This window comes from Astyanax mexicanus, chromosome 8, assembly GCF_023375975.1.
Source record: "Astyanax mexicanus isolate ESR-SI-001 chromosome 8, AstMex3_surface, whole genome shotgun sequence".
NCBI classification, from domain to species: Eukaryota; Metazoa; Chordata; class Actinopteri; order Characiformes; family Acestrorhamphidae; genus Astyanax; species Astyanax mexicanus.
The window spans coordinates 14,810,563-14,828,465 of record NC_064415.1 but is presented as its reverse complement, the minus strand read 5'-3'; the positions used below and the strand labels follow the sequence as shown (position 1 = coordinate 14,828,465).

The 17,903-nt window shown below is 40.3% G+C and overlaps 1 protein-coding gene across 1 annotated transcript in view; it reads left to right on the top strand.

The window, feature by feature from the left end:
- dnah2 (dynein, axonemal, heavy chain 2) overlaps window positions 1-17,903 on the top strand; it is a 210,302-nt gene that overhangs the window by 177,363 nt on the left and 15,036 nt on the right. Inside the window, exons 69-81 of the mRNA XM_049482490.1 lie at window positions 17-83; window positions 1,506-1,656; window positions 1,763-1,911; window positions 3,347-3,480; window positions 3,774-3,918; window positions 4,168-4,367; window positions 6,615-6,741; window positions 7,354-7,540; window positions 9,659-9,807; window positions 10,523-10,706; window positions 11,708-11,898; window positions 13,613-13,804; window positions 15,862-16,046. Coding sequence (XP_049338447.1) covers window positions 17-83; window positions 1,506-1,656; window positions 1,763-1,911; window positions 3,347-3,480; window positions 3,774-3,918; window positions 4,168-4,367; window positions 6,615-6,741; window positions 7,354-7,540; window positions 9,659-9,807; window positions 10,523-10,706; window positions 11,708-11,898; window positions 13,613-13,804; window positions 15,862-16,046 — 2,061 coding nt within the window. The remainder of the gene's footprint in view (window positions 1-16; window positions 84-1,505; window positions 1,657-1,762; window positions 1,912-3,346; window positions 3,481-3,773; window positions 3,919-4,167; window positions 4,368-6,614; window positions 6,742-7,353; window positions 7,541-9,658; window positions 9,808-10,522; window positions 10,707-11,707; window positions 11,899-13,612; window positions 13,805-15,861; window positions 16,047-17,903) is intronic.

The window sequence follows — 17,903 nt, the reverse complement described above, 5'->3', positions numbered from 1 at the left end:
CTGTGTCCTTACCCAGATGGCCGTTAATGGTGGACCCTCAAGGACAAGCACTAAAGTGGATTAAGAACATGGAGTCTAAAAGAGTGAATAATAATACACACACACAGACATAATCACACGCATACACACACAATATCCCCAAACCCGTCCTCTCATCCAATTTTGTACAGCGAATTATTATCTTGAGCTGAGCGAAAAGTTGGAGGTCTGTATAGAAACTGGATGGAAAGCATGAAAATTTAGCCACATTAGACAGGATTACAGCTCCATCCGTATTGAGAAAGAATAACCCACATTCTCCAACCACTTTATCAACAGTGCATCACATAAGCCTGCGCTCCTGTTTTAGCACAAGTCGTGACACCGCATGTGTGTGTACAACCCCCGGACTACTGTTTTCTCTCTACCCTGTTTCCTTTAATTAGTGCAGAACAAATGAACGACGCAGAAATCTCTGGCGGGTTAAAAACCAGCGTCATTTCTGTCACTCATGCATTCTCCTCACCTGCTTTCTGTTCCTCTGCCCTTCTCCCTCTCTCTCTGTTCATCCTCAGATGCTTCTATTAATACCCCCTCTCTCTCTCTCTCTCTGTCTCTCTCTCTTACACTCCTCTTTTGTGGTGCAGCAGCTCTGTTGTTCATTTCCTCTATTGAGGGGAGATGGAGCCTCTTTTTCACCCCCTCCATGTTCAGGCTTTTTGAAAGCGAGAGCAAAACATGGCAGATTTTTTTTGATGGAGTATTTAGAGAGAGCAAAAAATGGTACTCTGGTGAATTCATCCTGACAATAACACAGGTTCAAAAGCAGCCCTTTTTACACTCTGCTTTTACACTTTTAAACATTTTTTACACAAGCACTTACGCATAGCCATATGACTTTGACCTGACCACCAGGTCAGTTGTGCTTTTCTACATCTCCAGGGTCTCAGCTTAGACTCATTGACTATATATTTCTTCACTCCACTCAGTATATCTCTCTTTATGTCTCTCTCTCTCTCTCTCTCTCTCTCTCTCTCTCATTCGCTCTTGCTCTCTAGCACTCTCACACTCCTTCTCTCTTTCTCTGTATTTGTAGCTGCCTTTACCTTGATCTGTATTTTCTCGCTCCCTCCCTCCCTCCCTCTCTCTCCCTTTCTGCTTTCTCTCTCTGACCTTTTCCTCCTCTCTGCAGGTCCTTTCATGCTTTCATGTCTTGCTGGGGTGGCCAGTGCCATTCACACACTACAGCTAAATGCTGACATTTAGGAACAATCACGAAATGTCTACCACTGACAGCACTGAAGCTTTCTCCTCCTTCTCTGCTCCCCTTTCTCTTTCCCTGTCCATTATTTGCTTTCTTTCTCTATATCTATCTATATGCTTTGCTCTCATTTTTCCTTGCCCTCTGTTCTGCTTGTCTCTTATTTAAGTCATTCTTGTCTATCTGGTTATCTTTCTTCGCTTTTTCTTTCATGACCTCCACTTTCTGATGTCTTTTTGTTCCTGTTTTACTCTTTTTTTCACAGGGTTTAAAGGTGATCGACCTGCAGATGCCAGATTTCCTGCGGATTTTGGAGAACGCAGTTCAGTTTGGCTCCCCGGTTCTTTTGCAGAACGTGCAAGAAGAACTGGATCCCTCACTCGCTCCTATACTCAACAAGTCCTTCACACACATTGGTCAGTCCCACACACACACACACACACACACACACATTCTGAATTAACCTCTGTCATATTTGGAAGGATCAAGCTAATTTACTTGTGTTTTGTTATGTGTATACAGGTGGTAGGGTCTTGCTGAAGCTTGGGGATAAAGAAGTTGAATACAACCCAGACTTCCAATTCTACATCACCACTAAACTATCCAATCCGCACTACACCCCGGAGATCTCCACCAAAACCACTATCGTTAACTTCGCTGTAAAAGAGCAGGTACGTATGGCTGTATTATTAAACTAAATGTAGTATATGTTTTTAAAGTTAGAAGGATTTTTTTTCACCAATGATTTCTCTCCCCAAATGGAGTCATTTCCAGTTTCCACTCACTTGCTAAAACCCACCTCCTATCACATGATGATTACATTAGTTGTTTACCAGTTCAGTCCTCTAGATCTTTAGGAAGTGTGAGCAAGAGGAGAACAAAAAGAACAGCACCTTCTCCTTGCACCCTCCTTCATGGTTAAGGTGCCCTTGATCGAGACACCTAACCCCAACTGCTCCCTGGGTACTGAGGAGGCTGTCCACCACTCTGCGGTTGTATTCTCATTGCCCCTAATCACTAGTGTTTGTTTGTGTGTGTGTTTGTGTGTCTATGTTCACTATCACAGATGGGGTAAATGTAGAGGTTGAATCTCATTGTACTTCTGTACAGTGGCTGTAAATAATGCAAAATAATGTAAAATAATTCTACCCTAAAACCCTCTAATGGTGTGGATGTTTATTGCTGACTGTTTACCAGCAAAGGAAGCTTGACCTTAAACTAAGCTATGTAATGGTGTTCTAATACCTGCTGTACACTAAAAATACAATGATTGGAATTTACTTAAGGTTTATTTATACTCCTTTTACATACAAAATTGAATATGTTAGTTTCAAACAATGTAACAATCACTGCCCTCATACTTATATGGGTTCCTTACATTATCAGTGTTGTGCAAAGGAGAGTCTGACACCAACAAATAAGGAAATTGTGAAACTACAAAATGACTAACTAGACTGTAAATGGTGTTAAAATATGTCATAAAAAATTGTTCTGTCAGAGTTTCTTCTTTATTATGTCAATATTTTGAGTGACTAACTGACTACACCACCACAATTTCCAGTGCTACTGCATCACTTTGTACATTTTTGAAAGTCTTAATTCTGTTCAAAAGCCCTTAAAAAAAGCAAATACAACCCAAATGTAATAGAGTATTTACCGGTACACAGACTCTGAGTAAAGACTGTGCCCGCATCTGTATTTAACGTTGATTGTCCTTTACTTTAACACATTTAGAGGGTTAAAGAGACACTTGTGGTAAACTGTGGAGCAATGGATCTGTGTTCTTGAATAATAGTGTTCTATCCTGTACTTTTGGATGAGTTGGTGAGTTGTTGATGAAGTGGCATGATGACAAATCATCCATCTATCCATTCTATTGTCAATACCCACTTTATCCGCTGGAGCCTATCCCAGCCGGTATCGGGCGGAAGATAGGTATACACCCTGAACAGGCCGCCAATCATCCCGGAAATGTTACTTTTGTTACTGAATGCAGTCAAATCCTCACAGCAAGTTGACGAGTGTCTTTTACTGCTCTACCACAAGATAATATCAGCCTATACATTTCCTAATGTGTTGATGTGTATTGTGTGTGTGTGTGTTTAGGGACTAGAGGCTCAGCTGCTGGGTATAGTGGTGCGTAGGGAGCGTCCTGAGCTGGAGGAACAGAAAGACTCTTTGGTGATCAACATTGCCTCGGGCAAGAGGAAACTGCAGGAGCTAGAGGACGAGATTCTCCGGTGGGCTGCAAACACACACACACACACACACAAACACACACACACACACACACGCACACTCTCACCACACTTCATTAAACACGTGCCCAAATACCCCATAGCACTACATTAACACCTTTTATTCAAGTGACATTTAGCAAAAAATGTGACATTAACACATTTGCTAAATCCATCAGTCAGCTTTATCCTGCAGCAGCATATTTGCGCTTAACAAATCCCTCCTGAATTACACCCATCTCTTACCTGTGTGTGTGTGTTTGTGTGTGTGTGCGTGTGTGTGTGGTTGTGAGCAGCTTGCTGAACGAGGCGACCGGCTCTCTGCTGGATGACGTGCAGCTGGTGAACACACTGCAAACCTCCAAAATCACGGCCACCGAAGTGTCAGACCAACTGGAGACCAGCGAACAGACAGAGATCAAAATCGATACTGCCAGAGAGGTGAGAGAAAGAGAGAGAGAGACAGGAAGAGGGAGAGAAAGAAAGGAAGGATGGTACTGAAAGGCTTGCCACATTGGATTAAAGATTGAGGGCCTGAAAAGGGTATAAGGATGAAAGGATTTGAAGATGAGGCCATCGATAGCAGTGAAGTAAAAGATAAAGGTATAGACATTTAAACTGTGTGTGTGTGTGTGTGTGTGTATGCGTGTTTGTGTGTGCCTGTGTGTGTGTGGGCTTGTTTTTCTTCAGGCCTATCGTCCTTGTGCGCAGAGGGCCTCCATCTTGTTCTTCGTATTAAATGATATGGGCCGTATAGACCCCATGTACCAGTTCTCCCTGGATGCCTACATAGACCTGTTCAACCTGAGCATCGAGAAGAGCCAGCGCAGCCACAAACTGGAGGAGAGGATCATCAACCTCAACGACTACCATACTTACGCAGTCTACAGGTTACACATTCTTACCATGCACGTAACACTTAAAAAAGTACACAGAAATGTGAAAATTCCAGTATATCATTGTTAGCTTAAGGGGATGCTTGGAAATGCCCACACCTGTATAAGTGTGTATAAATGTGAGGTGTTATTATATAAGTGAGGCTGAGCATGTTTCTTGGCAGGTGTATGAATTATCAGTTTGAGTGAGGCCTGATTGTGGGTGCCAGATGGATGAGACATTCCATTTCTTTTTTTTTTTTTATAATTTTATTTCTAATTTTTCCCATTTTCTCCCCAATTTACACGGCCAATTACCCAACCCACTCATTAGGACCCCCCCCTATCACTAGTGATGCCCCAACACACCAGGAGGGTGAAGACTAACACATGCTTCCTCCGATACATGTGAAGTCAGCCACCGCTTCTTTTCGAGCTGCTGCTGATGCAGCATTACCGAGCAGCCAGAGCGCTTGGAGGAAAACGCAGCTCGGCTCCGGTACATCAGCTCACAGACACCCTGTGCTGCAGACATCACCATAGGAGTGATGTGGGGAGAGAGCGCTATCTACCCACCCAGAGGGAGCAGGGCCAATTTTGCTCCCTCCAACGCCGGCAGCTTGATGGCAAAGCTGCATGAGCTGGGGTTCGAACCTGCGACCTCCTGCTCATAGTGGCAGCGCTTTAGACCGCTGGACCACTCGGCGCCCGAGACATTCCATTTCTGAAGTTTTTCTGGTATTTAACATTCCTCAATCCACAGTGTCATATTTGTACCAGGAATACGTCATAGAAGGCAGTACAGTGATGTGCTGGTAGTTATTGTGACATGCGGTGTAGGGCTACAATAGACAAGGACCTCCAGAAGTAACATGGCAAAATGCATAGGATTTACACCTTACACGTACATTTGATGACAAGCTAAAAGATATTAAACCCTGCATTTGAAGTAAATAAAACATGTGAACTGACTCAGTAGAATAATATTATAGAATTTCACATGATTCTCACAAACATTGCCTCGTCCTCTTTACTGAAGTAGCATAATGCAGTTAGTAGCATGCAGAGCTCAGATAAGCAATAATAGATATGCCTAATACAGTACATGTCAGTTTGGCATTACAAGGACTTTATACCTGTTATATTAAGGTTGAATTATAACATACTGCTCCTTGCTGGTTAGAAATCCCATTTTCTCTTGTATCTTATTATCATTTTGTGCTTAATTGTCATTTTTAGTGGATGTAAAATCAAATAAGGGTAGTCTCAGATATTTGCACAGTATTATATACAGCTCTGGAAAAATATGAGACCACTTAAAAATGATACATTTCTTTGATTTTACCAAATTGAAACCTCTGGAATATAATCAAGAGGAAGATGGATGATCACAAGCCATCAAACCAAACTGAACTGCTTGGATGTTTGCATTAGCAGTGGCATAAAGATATCCAAAAGCAGTTTGTAAGACTGGTGGAGGAGAACATGCCAAGATACATGAAAACTTTGCTTTAAAACCAAATATTGATATTCCACCAAATATTGATTTCTGAAGTCTTAAAACTTTATGAATATGAACTTTTTTTCTTTGCGTTATTTACTTTGTTATTTCAGTTATTTCTTATTTTCTGTAAATAAATGCTCTAAATGACAATATTTTTATTTGGAATTTGGGAGAAATAGTTTATAGAATGTCTGTAGTTTATAGAATAAAACAACAAGTTCATTTTACTCAAACATAAACCTATAAATAGCAAAATTAGAGAAACTGAGTCATAAACTGAAGTGGTCTCTTATTTTTTCCCAAAAATGTATATGTGTCTTCCTATATGTAATATAAATTAAACATAAGCAGTCCTAAACCTGCCCCTTTCAGTAACTTCAGTATCAAAAAACGAAACGTTGCCCTTTCAATAAAAAAAAACTGGGTTATCATATTCAAAGTCAGAAAAAAACATGTAGGGCATTTCCCTGCAGGGAACAAAGAGCTGCCCAACAAAACTCATACCAGGAAATGAGATCACACCTTGTAATATATTAAAACATAAGGTTACAGGTATGCAATCACAACATAATCACTGATGTGTATTAATGCGGGTGATGGAGTAAATGAAAGCCGGCTGCTGCTTCAAAATGTCATTTGTTCTCTTCTCCAGAGCTCTGACCTTGAGCATGACTTTCATGTGAAGCTGATGTGAAACACACCAAACTGAATGGTGGCAGACAGTGATAGTTATTAAATTTTGACGATACTGTTTGCAGGTACACATGCCGGGGGCTGTTTGAGCGCCACAAGCTGCTGTTCAGTTTCCACATGTGTGCTAAGATCCTCGAAGTGGCTGGAAAGCTCAACATGGATGAGTACAGCTTCTTTCTTCGAGGAGGGCTGGTGAGCACTTGTTGATCTTTCTTTTCTTTTATGTTTTATTTATTTTCATTTGATGTTATTTCAGTTAACCTTGCGCTCTCTGACTTGCCCATTTGGAGAGGCCTTGGGAAGAAGTGCGTATCACTTATATCCCTTGTAGCATCAAGTGAGTAACTGCGGCTTATTGCTCTCTGCTGACCCTGGGCATGCAGGCTAAAAAGACATAATACGCTTCTGTTCGTCAGTCTGGCAGCATAACCCAGAGAAGCCCGCTCCGAGCAACTACTTCACATTAGGAGCAGCTCAGGTCTTGTAAAAACTAACGTGTAGCTCTTTTGGGAAACATTATTTCTCCGCACCTGCAAACACGGACTGTAAATAGTGTGCTTGGCTGTTTGTACTCTCAAGGCTCAGATGTTGTTCAAGGTTTCAGATATTTTAAATCCGTCTGCTTTGCTGGGTAGGAATTTAGACGCTTGTTATATTGTATATTAGAGTATTTTTGCCAGCCATTGTTACATCGTACATACCTTATATACTCATATCTTATGGTTTGGTGTTGTTGTATGCATGTCTATATTGTGTATGTCTGTGTGTGTGTTTGTGGTGTGTGTGTGTGTGTGTGTGTTATAGGTCTTGGATAAAGAAGGGCAGATGGATAACCCATGCACTAGTTGGCTCGCTGACTCTAACTGGGACAACATTACTGAATTGGACAAGCTGGCTAATTTCCACGGGCTCATGTCCTCCTTTGAGAAGTACCCCAAGGACTGGCACCAGTGGTACACTAGTTCGGAACCAGAGAATGCCCCTCTACCTGGTAATTAGGGGATAAAAATTGTTAATATATCAAAGTATTGCAATAATTAGTTTTGCAATGCTGTATTAAATTTCAAAACTAAAAAAAATATATCAGTTTAAGTATGTTAAGATCTGTGACAGATAGTGGTTTGGTTAGTGTTGTTTCTTAACCCCGCCCACCAGAGAGTAGTTTTCAGATTAATTGAAACAGAGGATTAGTTGGCAAGGTTTAACCCAGTGTCTACAGAAAACTGTGGTTCCATTTCCTTCCATTCTGTAGAAATGATTATACAGATGTGGAGATTTCCAAAATGACTGTATTTTTCAGACTATAAAGCACATTTAAAATCCTTTAATTATCCCAAAAATCGACAGTGTGCCTTATAATCTGGTGCGCCTTATGTAAGAATTCTACTAGTCATGTATTAAGGAGAGGTAAAGTCACTCCGCAGAGATACAGAGTTATAAAAGTGAGTTTTCAGTGAAGTTTCTCCCACATTAAGGCTGGGTGCTGGAGCATTAACATTAGCCGCTAACTGCAGCGCTAGCCCTTTCACCATTCAGAAGCGAGTATATTGGATTGTAGTCTGTGTGTTTGCCGTGTTAAAATGAGCTACGTGGGATGAACCACTAGCTGGTAGTGCCCTGGGTTCCTCAGTCTAGTGCTTCTAGGCAGCATTTACGTTCCACTAGTGCTGCGGTTAGTGGCTAATGCTAATGCTGCTGCACCCGGCATTCACTGAAAACTCACCCTAGACAAAATATTGGAAATCTAAGCTTATTATAAATAAACAGAAACACTTTACCCACCCAAATAAACGGTTTTCAGAAGAGAAATCTGTGTAGATTAATATCCAGCACTCGTTTGCCTTTAAAAGAAAACATTTTTTTTAAAGAATTACAGTTATGTTTATATGGAGCTTTCCCATTAAAAGGGAAACATGGCAACACTCTTGCTCACTTTGATCTAGGCATTCTTACTAGTGCCACTTAATGCGCCTTATAATCCAGTGCGCCTTATCTATGAAAATAGACCAGAAAATAAACGTTCATTGAAAATGCGCCTGATAATTCGAAAAATAAGGTGTCCATGATCCTTGACCAAACTCTGGGATTTTTATATATTATACCCATATAGTTAAAAGTTTAAAGATTGACTGCAGTTTTTTGGACCATAATTATTTAGGATGTTTATTGTACAATAATTCAGCTAATCACCCTAAAACAATGGAGCAACTGGAAAGTCTGGTCAGCTCACTGTAAAACATAGTAAAAACATGCTTGCTAGACACATTTGCATTGACAGACTGCAGTAACATCTGTATTATCAGTATTGTAAGAGCCAATATCTCTACAACATTTAAAGGCAATATATCGTGCAGCATATTCACCGAAACACAGTGTGAGTATATGTGTCTGTGAATATGACTGGACTCATTGCACTTTAACTTTGTCAGTGTAATCTTGGGACAGGCACTTGATTTGTAAATCTTATTAAACCTTCTTATTCACATTTTTGTCCCTTTGATTAATTTCTGTCTTGTGAACGTTATTTGAATTGAGGATGAATATGTATTTGCCCCTCTTTGTCTTTTGCGCCTACTCTCTCTCACTCTCTCTGTCTCTCTCGCTCTCTCTGTGAGAATGTATTACTGTCTAACGCTCTTCCTACAGTGCTAGTCTGTCATTTCCCTTCCTTTATTTTATTACTCTAATTACATTACTCAAAGTTCCACTCAATATTAATACAATCTGCGCTAGAATTTGCAGCCGTGATTCTTTTTTTCCCTTCGCACTGTGAAAATCCATTGTTTGTTTAACCCGTTTATGTAATTATGAATCGCTCTGTTGTTTTAAAAGTAAGCTCTCGAGGGGCCCCGCTTCTAAAAAGGGTCTGTAAAAAAGATAATATTTGCCTGTCACTTAATCTCCTGTTTGAATTCCCCCCGTTCCACTCACCTTTCTCGCTTATCCTTATCTCCTTCTCCTTCTTTTCTGAACCCATCTTCATTCTTTACTCTTTAACTTATTCTTCTCCGCACTTTTTGCCCTTCACAAATTAAATACTGTGTCAATTTGCAAACATACTTTCTGTTTTCTCTCCACCTCACCCTTCCCATCCTGTCTGTTCACATAGGTGAGTGGGAGACTGTATGTAACGAGCTGCAGAAGATGTTGATAGTGCGTTCTCTGAGGCAGGACCGTGTCTCTTTCTGCGTCAACTCCTTCATCATCAATAACCTGGGATCGCGCTTTGTAGAGCCTCCTGTGCTCGACATGAAGGCCGTGAGTGATAGGCGCACACACGCATAAGAGCCGTAAGGGTCAACACCTACTTGACAGGACATAAACCACTATTCCCTGCTCGACACTTCAGTCCCTCCCACCTTGCACAAATTTACACAAAGCACTTGTAGTCTGCATCCAACGGTGCCTCTGGACCGCATCATTAAAGTTGAATTAAAAACACCAGCTGGGTATCTTCATTTGGAGGTGTCCCATTATGAGCATAGGCAGGGGTTCTCTACCTGTCAGAGACGTCTTTACCATGTCTGACAGGGAGATAATGCCTGAGCATGCCTGAGCTTTCATCTAGCTTCAGTGATCCTGAACACATCTCAAATCATCTCAAATCACGTTAATGCTGTTTTCTTTATTCAATTTTAAAAAGCTGAGGAATATGACTCAGTATTCGTGACAGACTTTTTGCAATGATTTGTAATGCAGATTTTACTGTTACACTACATTTTTCCTGGCAACATATACTAGCAGTATTCAAATGAGCTTGTTAAGTGTAATTTTTCTATTTATCCGGTCTTTGCCTCTCTCATCGTCTGTCTGTAACCCGGAGCCGGGCTATTTATATGCAAGAGACAGCTTCGCAACTTTTTTTTTTGGACAGAACAGAAAAGTGATTTCTGCCTGTGTGAATGTGTGACTATGTGTGGGTGTGATATATTTAAATGTATGTATATAAATATACTTTTAATGACTTTTTCAGGTAGTGGAGGACTCCACCACTAAGACACCCCTGATCTTCGTGCTGTCTCCTGGTGTAGACCCTACAGGTGCTCTGGTGCAGCTGGCAGAGGCATCAGGCATGGGCCCCAGCTTCCACGCTCTCTCTCTGGGACAGGGGCAGGCCCCCATTGCCACTCGCATGATCAAAGAGGGAGTAAAGAATGGTGAAGCTCCTTCTAATATTTCAGTCTGTTTTCTACTTTTCAGCAGTTAAGATGTTACTTTTAGATATACACTGCCTGACCAACAAAAAAATCGCCTCCAGGATTTAACTAAGCAGATGATGTGGGGTTCGATGCTGCAGTTGGTCAGGTCTAGGTTCAGCAACAGTATGTGCTGAAAGAATGAGGTCAGCTGACTACCTGAATATACTGAATACAGACCAGTTTATTCCATCAATGGATTTTTTTCTTCCCTGATGTTCAGGAAGCATGATATCATTATTTTCACACATGGATTGAGAGAGTTCACCACACAGTCCAGATCTTAATCTCATTGAGAATCTTTGGGGTGTGCTGGAGAAGGCTTTGTGCAGTGGTCAGAATCTACCATCATCAATGCTGCTGCAAGATCTTGGAGAAAAATTAATGCAGCACTGGATTGAAATAAATGCAGAAGCTTGTAGAAACAATGCCACAGCGAATGCATGCAGCAATCAAAGCTAAAGGCGATGCAATTAAATATTAGAGTGTGTGACCCTTTTTTGGCCATGCAGTGTATATACAGTATAAAATATCAGTGGACAACAACAAAGCAGGTATTATTTGCATGGTGGATCATTCTCAGCACTGCAGTGATACTGGCATAATGGTGGGTTGTTAGTGTGTGTTGTGCTGTTACAAGTGGATAAAACACAACAGTGCTGCTGGAGTTCTTAAACACTGTGTCATCACACTGTCCACTCACCTGTTGGTCACTTTCACCTAGCTGGTCCACCTTGTAGATGTGAAATCAGAGACAGGAGCTCATCTGCAACCTCTACATCTTCTTATTTCTCTCTGTCTCTCTGTAGCTACTTTATCAGCCTATAGACATTTTTGCCACGTATGCATGCTGAAAAAAAACACAAACAAAGATTGTTTTAAATATGCATTCCTTCTTTGCTCTACCTTATCTCTCTTCCTGTCTGTGTAAATGCGTGCGTGTGTGTGTTTGTATATGGCAGGTCATTGGGTTTTCCTAGCTAACTGCCACCTGTCCTTGTCGTGGATGCCTCAGCTGGATAAGCTGGTGGAGCAGCTCCAGGTGGAGGATTCTCACCCAGACTTCAGACTGTGGCTCAGTTCCTCCCCTCACCCAGAATTCCCTATCGCCATACTGCAGGCTGGCATCAAAATGACCACAGAGCCACCCAAGGTACACACACACACACACACACACGCATGCAGATATCCATTCAGTCAAAACTAATTTCTACCTTGTGCAAATGTGGATTTGTTAGTTAGCACAGACAGTGTTTTTTTTTTTGTATTTTTAAAAGCATGTGAATGGTCAAATATTAGTGGTAAAATTAGAGAATATGGGTAAAATAATCAATTTAGCAAGGGCCAAATTCTTTTTTTTTAAAGTTACATTTAAAGCCTGTACAACATTTCAAAATGTTTGGAGCACTAAAACGTTCACCACTTTATAATTTTGCCATTGATTCTCACATTACTTAAAAGATGGTTGGCACAGAGGCTACCAAGTGCTGAGGGTTTTCCTGTGTTTCTTCTGTGCATTGTGAAGAGTACATGGTCCTTACTGTTCCAATACCCTCTTTTCTTCAGTCATGCATTTTTTAATGTGTGCAGCATGTGTTTTTTTACTGTCTTGTTGAAAATGCACAAATGTCCCTGGACAAGATGTGGTTTTAAGGCAGTTCACAATGTACTTTTCTGCTTGAATGCTGCCATCACAGAATGGTACTTACAGATCCTGGCTTTTAGACATTTCTTGCTGATAACAATCTGCATGGTCCTTTTTTCTATGGTCTGGAGAACACAGTATTAATTTATTTTAAGGAAGATCTGCAAAACTGTTTGTATGGTCCTAAATTCGTACAAGCACAGTAAGATAAATACAAGTCTTCTGTTTTCACATGCAGTGAAGTTTAACATGGAGTTTGTGAATGTAACTCTGTATTGTAATGCTTTACTGTGCTTTGCCAAGTAATCCCTTATTCATGTGGTTCTATCAGCTATTGTTGAATGATGGCTTTTGATACAGTGCCATCTGAGGGATCAGAGAATTCTCCCAAATCAATTAATGACATTATGCATAGAAGAGGAGAAATATGCAAATCCCTCTAAATCTTTCCTCAAGAAGCATTATTTTCAAGATTTGTTAACATTTTTCACACATTTGTTGACAAACTGGAAATCCTCTATCCATCTTAGCTTTTTAAAGGCCTTTTGTGGTTACTTCTTTTTTTATATCAAATCGTGATACAATCACCTGTTGACATCATCTGTTTGAAATCTATTTTTTTTTTTGCATCATACAAATAGCCCTACAGTGAACCCATATTTTTGGAATATGTTGCAGCCCTGAAATGCAGAAATGGTTGTACAGTATATTAATAAAGTAAATAAAAAATTAACATTGTGGATTCATACTCTCTGCAAAGAATTATAGTCAAAATAAATGTTAGAAACAGTTTTGTTTGCCTTTTTCATACTGCCACACCATTTTCTGGTTCAGAGTTGATTAAATTTATGCTTTAGATATCTGGAAACATGTTCTATCCACAATAACATGGTGTGCAATAACCTAAATCAGATTTCCCTGGCACATACACACATACACCGAGAACACTCACAAACACACATGCATGTTTTCATTTCTTTTTGTACATCCACCTCCACACTCAGGAAATGGTCTTTCTCTATTGATCCATTGGATTTGTTTTCTGTCAGATGTTTGGCCTTTTAAAAAAATTGCTCAAAAGTCTTTTTTTGCGCTTATTGATCACAGAATTCAATAGACGTCAAGAGAACCGGTCCTACATGCCACTCTGCTTTGTGTAAGGCCAAAAGTAACACTCAAACATGGGCAAGCAGCCACACATCTCTCTTCTTTCTCCTTGCAGGGGGTGAAGTCCAATATGAAACGTCTGTACCAGCTGGTGACCGAGTCACAGTTCTCGCGCTGCTCACGGCCCGTCGTCTACCGCAAGCTGCTCTTCTCCCTCTGCTTCTTCCACAGCATCCTGCTCGAGCGCAAGAAGTTCCTCCAGCTCGGCTGGAACATCGTCTACAGCTTCAATGACTCTGACTTTGAGGTAGATATATATTTACTGCACTTTTAAAAATAAAAGAATAGAACAGGTTCTATGAGCAATTCAATGTACATTTTTGTTTCAATAAAGAACTATTTAAACCTTTAACCAGGTGAAGAACCATTACATTGACTTCTATAAACTAATGGGAAAATAATATTCTATGACATCAATGAAATAATCCTTTGGGGCACTGCTATGTAATAGTAAAGCATTATAATAAAAGAGTTAGGCTCATATGTGGCTACCCCAAATCTTTCCTCTGGAAGATTTACACCCAATAATCCAGGGTTTGGCAATAGGTGGCCCTCGGGCCAGATATGGCCCGCAAGCATGAAACATCTGGCCAGTGAGGTTGTTTGAACTATAATGAACAATAATGAAAAAACAATATTAATAAAATGCTTCTCTGGCGAGCTTTTGTTTACATTCCTTCCCTATTTCTCTGTGAGGATTTGACTGCATTCAGCTAGAGTTACGGGACATTAGGAGGTCAGGTGCTGATGTTGTATAATTAGTTCTTGATTAGTTCTAGTACCCCTTTTAGTGGACTACTCTGGGAAAGAAAAACTAAGGTGCATGTGCAGCTGCTCCAGAACTACTACTCAAAAGGTTGACACACACTAATCCAATGTTTCTTTTAAATAAGAGGAATAAAAGGGGAATTTGTCTCCTCTTTGCTGCAGTATCAGCCTCAATATGTCTGGAAATACATGATGTTATAAATTGAAATTCTTACTGCTGTGAGAATTTGATTGCAATTAGCTACAGTTACAGAGTATTAGTAAGATCACAAACTGCTCAATCACTTCAGACAACGAAACAAAGTGGTCTCTACTAGTCCACTTAGCAAGGGGCTTTGTTACTCCTCAAACTTACCACACTGTTTAAGGTGATCTAAGGCAGGGGTGTAGCTTCCCCAGAACTACTGTCCAAAGGGTTGACACGCACTAATACAATTTCTCTTAAACAAGAGGAATAATAAAATAATAGTATTGTCATGTCTAGAATAATAGCTTAATTCTACAGATTGAAACACAGATGTGCTTATATTCAGCTACAGTTACAGAGTTCCCAAGCTACTCCCCCAAAAGGACGACATACACTAATCCAACATTTCTTCTAAATAAGAATAATAATAATAAGATAATAGCCTAAGCATCAGTCTTAGAATGCTACAAATTGACACTCTGCTGTGATGATTTAATTGTCTTCAGTTACAGTTCTGAAGCATTAGTGGTGACAGGTACTGGTGTTGGATGATTAGTGCTGGAGTAGTAGTACCTCAGGAGGGGTGTACCCCTTTAGTTGGCAGCACTGTGCAGGGTTACCTGAAGCATGCAAAGCTGCTTCAGAACTGCTGTCCAGATAGTTGACACCCAATAATTCAAAAAGTGTTTCTAAACAAGTGTAATGATTGGAGAATTGATTTCCTCTTTTCTGCAGTGCGAACAGCCTTAGCACTTCTAGGAAAGCTTTATGCTACAAATTGAAACATTACTGTGAGAATTTGATTGTGTTCAGCCATAAACAATGAGCATTAGTGAGATCAGGTACTGAGGTTGAATGATTAGTTCTGGATCATAGTCTTACTTACTTACATACTTATTACTTTCAATTATTGGGCCCCAGTGTTGGGAGGTGAACGTGCTAACCACTAAGCCTCCGTGTCGCAGTGTTCTTTATACCAAATGTACTGAATGGCACTCCATTGCTCAATTGCATGGATTTGAAAGGTTTGTATCCCTCAGGCTAACTGACCACACTAGGCAAAGTGATCATAGGCTCATGTGTGGCTGCTTCACTGCTCCAGAGTGTCCCATTCTCTTAAAGTGCTTTACAGTATACATAATACAGCACAAGCACCATGTGGGCAGTTAAAGTCCTTTGACCAGTGTCCAGAATGGAAGCATCTCAATAATGACGCTAGGTTCCCAGACTAGAAGGGCTTTCCTGATTCTTTTGAACATGCAGTGTATAAGAAAAGAGATTATGAGGATGTCTAACGAGTCTCCCTCTCTATTTCTGTCACGTCTCTCTCTTCACTCTCTCTGTCTCAGGTGAGCGAGAACTTAATGAGTCTGTATTTGGATGAGTACGAGGAGATCCCCTGGGACGCTTTGAAGTACCTCATTGCCGGGGTCAACTACGGAGGTCATGTTACGGATGACTGGGACCGCCGCCTCCTCACTACATACATCAATGACTACTTTTGTGAGGGCGCTGTCAACACTCCCTTCTTTAAGTGAGTTTCACACATACGCGTGCTCTCGTCGGAGGCGCGCACACACGCAAGCAGAAGACATTAACATTTGTCACACTGCAATAACCTTCACCCCTTTTTAATAGTGGAGGTACTCTTTTGAACCCTGCTGAAGAGCAAGAGCCCCACCCTGTGGACCAGAATAGAACCACATAGAGACCCACACACTCATACATATGTGATTTTAGGTACATATTACACACTCACACACACACTTGCATACTCACTCCTTTGCATTTCATTTTGTACTGAGTTTTTTTTGCTGAAATTCATCATTTCAATACCTTTAGCCTCACCCACACTCACACACAACCATCTGACACAATACCAATACCATTTTCTTGGAAAGACTCCACAAGTGTTCTGCCATCTACTGCAGTGTTTTCCAGACCTTATCCTGAAGAAGTCCTGCAGTACACGGTTTAGAGTTTTTTTCCTCGCTCTAACACACCAATTCTAACTTCATAAAGTCATGTTAATTAGCTGATAAGTTGAGTTAAGTGTGATAGAGCAGGAGGAAAACACTGCAGTGTGGGGCAGGGGTACTTCTCGATCAGGGTACAGGATACTGCTCTGGTTTTATTCAGTTCAGCCGCTGAAATAAGACAAAGAACAACAGCTCCCCCATGTGGAGAGCTTGTAAATGACAGTGGGTGTAAAATAACCCGGTGTCTGGGTGTAGATTCAGTGGGTAATTGAGGGTAGTTGGATAACCATAGACATTAAACTGGGTAAAAGACGATTTAGGTTATTTATACTCCTGTTTATGTACATTTTTAATGTTGAAGGAAAACAACAGCAGCTTTTTAGTACTGTCTGACATCTGTCAATGGGACGAATGAACACGTTTCACAGCAAGTAAACAGTCCATTCTTGTAGGTGCTTTGTCAAAAGGAGCATATATAGTAAAAAATAATAGTCTGAGCCACTATGATCCAAAAAAGAACAAATTGTGATACATGACTCATCATAAAGAACATATTTAAAACATCAGGTAGGTATTTTAATATCCCTGATAGATTTAAAAATGCAGAACAGAGAAGGGAACCATGTTGAAACATGTATGTGGAAATGTAACATCTGCAAGAATTTTGGAAAATAAATAACTGACATAGTTTCTACCATATTTCACAAAACAATTCCTCTATGCCCGGAGATCTGATACCAGAAACACCGGCCTTAAAAACACAAGAGAGCAATCTGCTTAACCTCTGCTTGTTACACATGAAACATCTGGAAAGTGTTAATTACCCTTCTTTAAATATGTTGATAAATGGAAAGATTTCCTCCTGTTTAGCAATTGAAAGACTTACATATACAATCTAATAAAAAAAGTCATATTTTCCAAAACATTTGGGATTCATTTATTATATTTATAGAATTAAAACCTGATCTCCTAACTAGTCCTAAGTGGTCAGTTATTCTTAAAAGTTGTCCGAAGTGAGGGGTCACGGGCACGTAATGCTTATTTATGTAAGACTTTATGTTATTGAGATTTAAAGGATCTAAAAAGTATCTGCATTTAAGGTCTTGGTGCTTCAGCTTTAGAGATCTTAAGAAGTCTATACCTCCATATTTCAGAACCGTTTTTGAGTGCAGCAAGCACAACATTAGGTGGTACTAATGTTATGGCTGATGAGTGTGTAATTTGTTAAGTTAAAAACAGGAGCTAAAAGTAAAACTAAATATTAAAATTAATATTTTAAAATGAATAAATCCTTTGGGCCCTCTTTCATGTTTTGGCTTTCATGGCAGGGTTTCGACCTGGCATTTTTGAACAGGATAATGCTCACCCACAGCAAGGTTTTCCCAAGAATCTCTTCACCAGATTTCAATGCT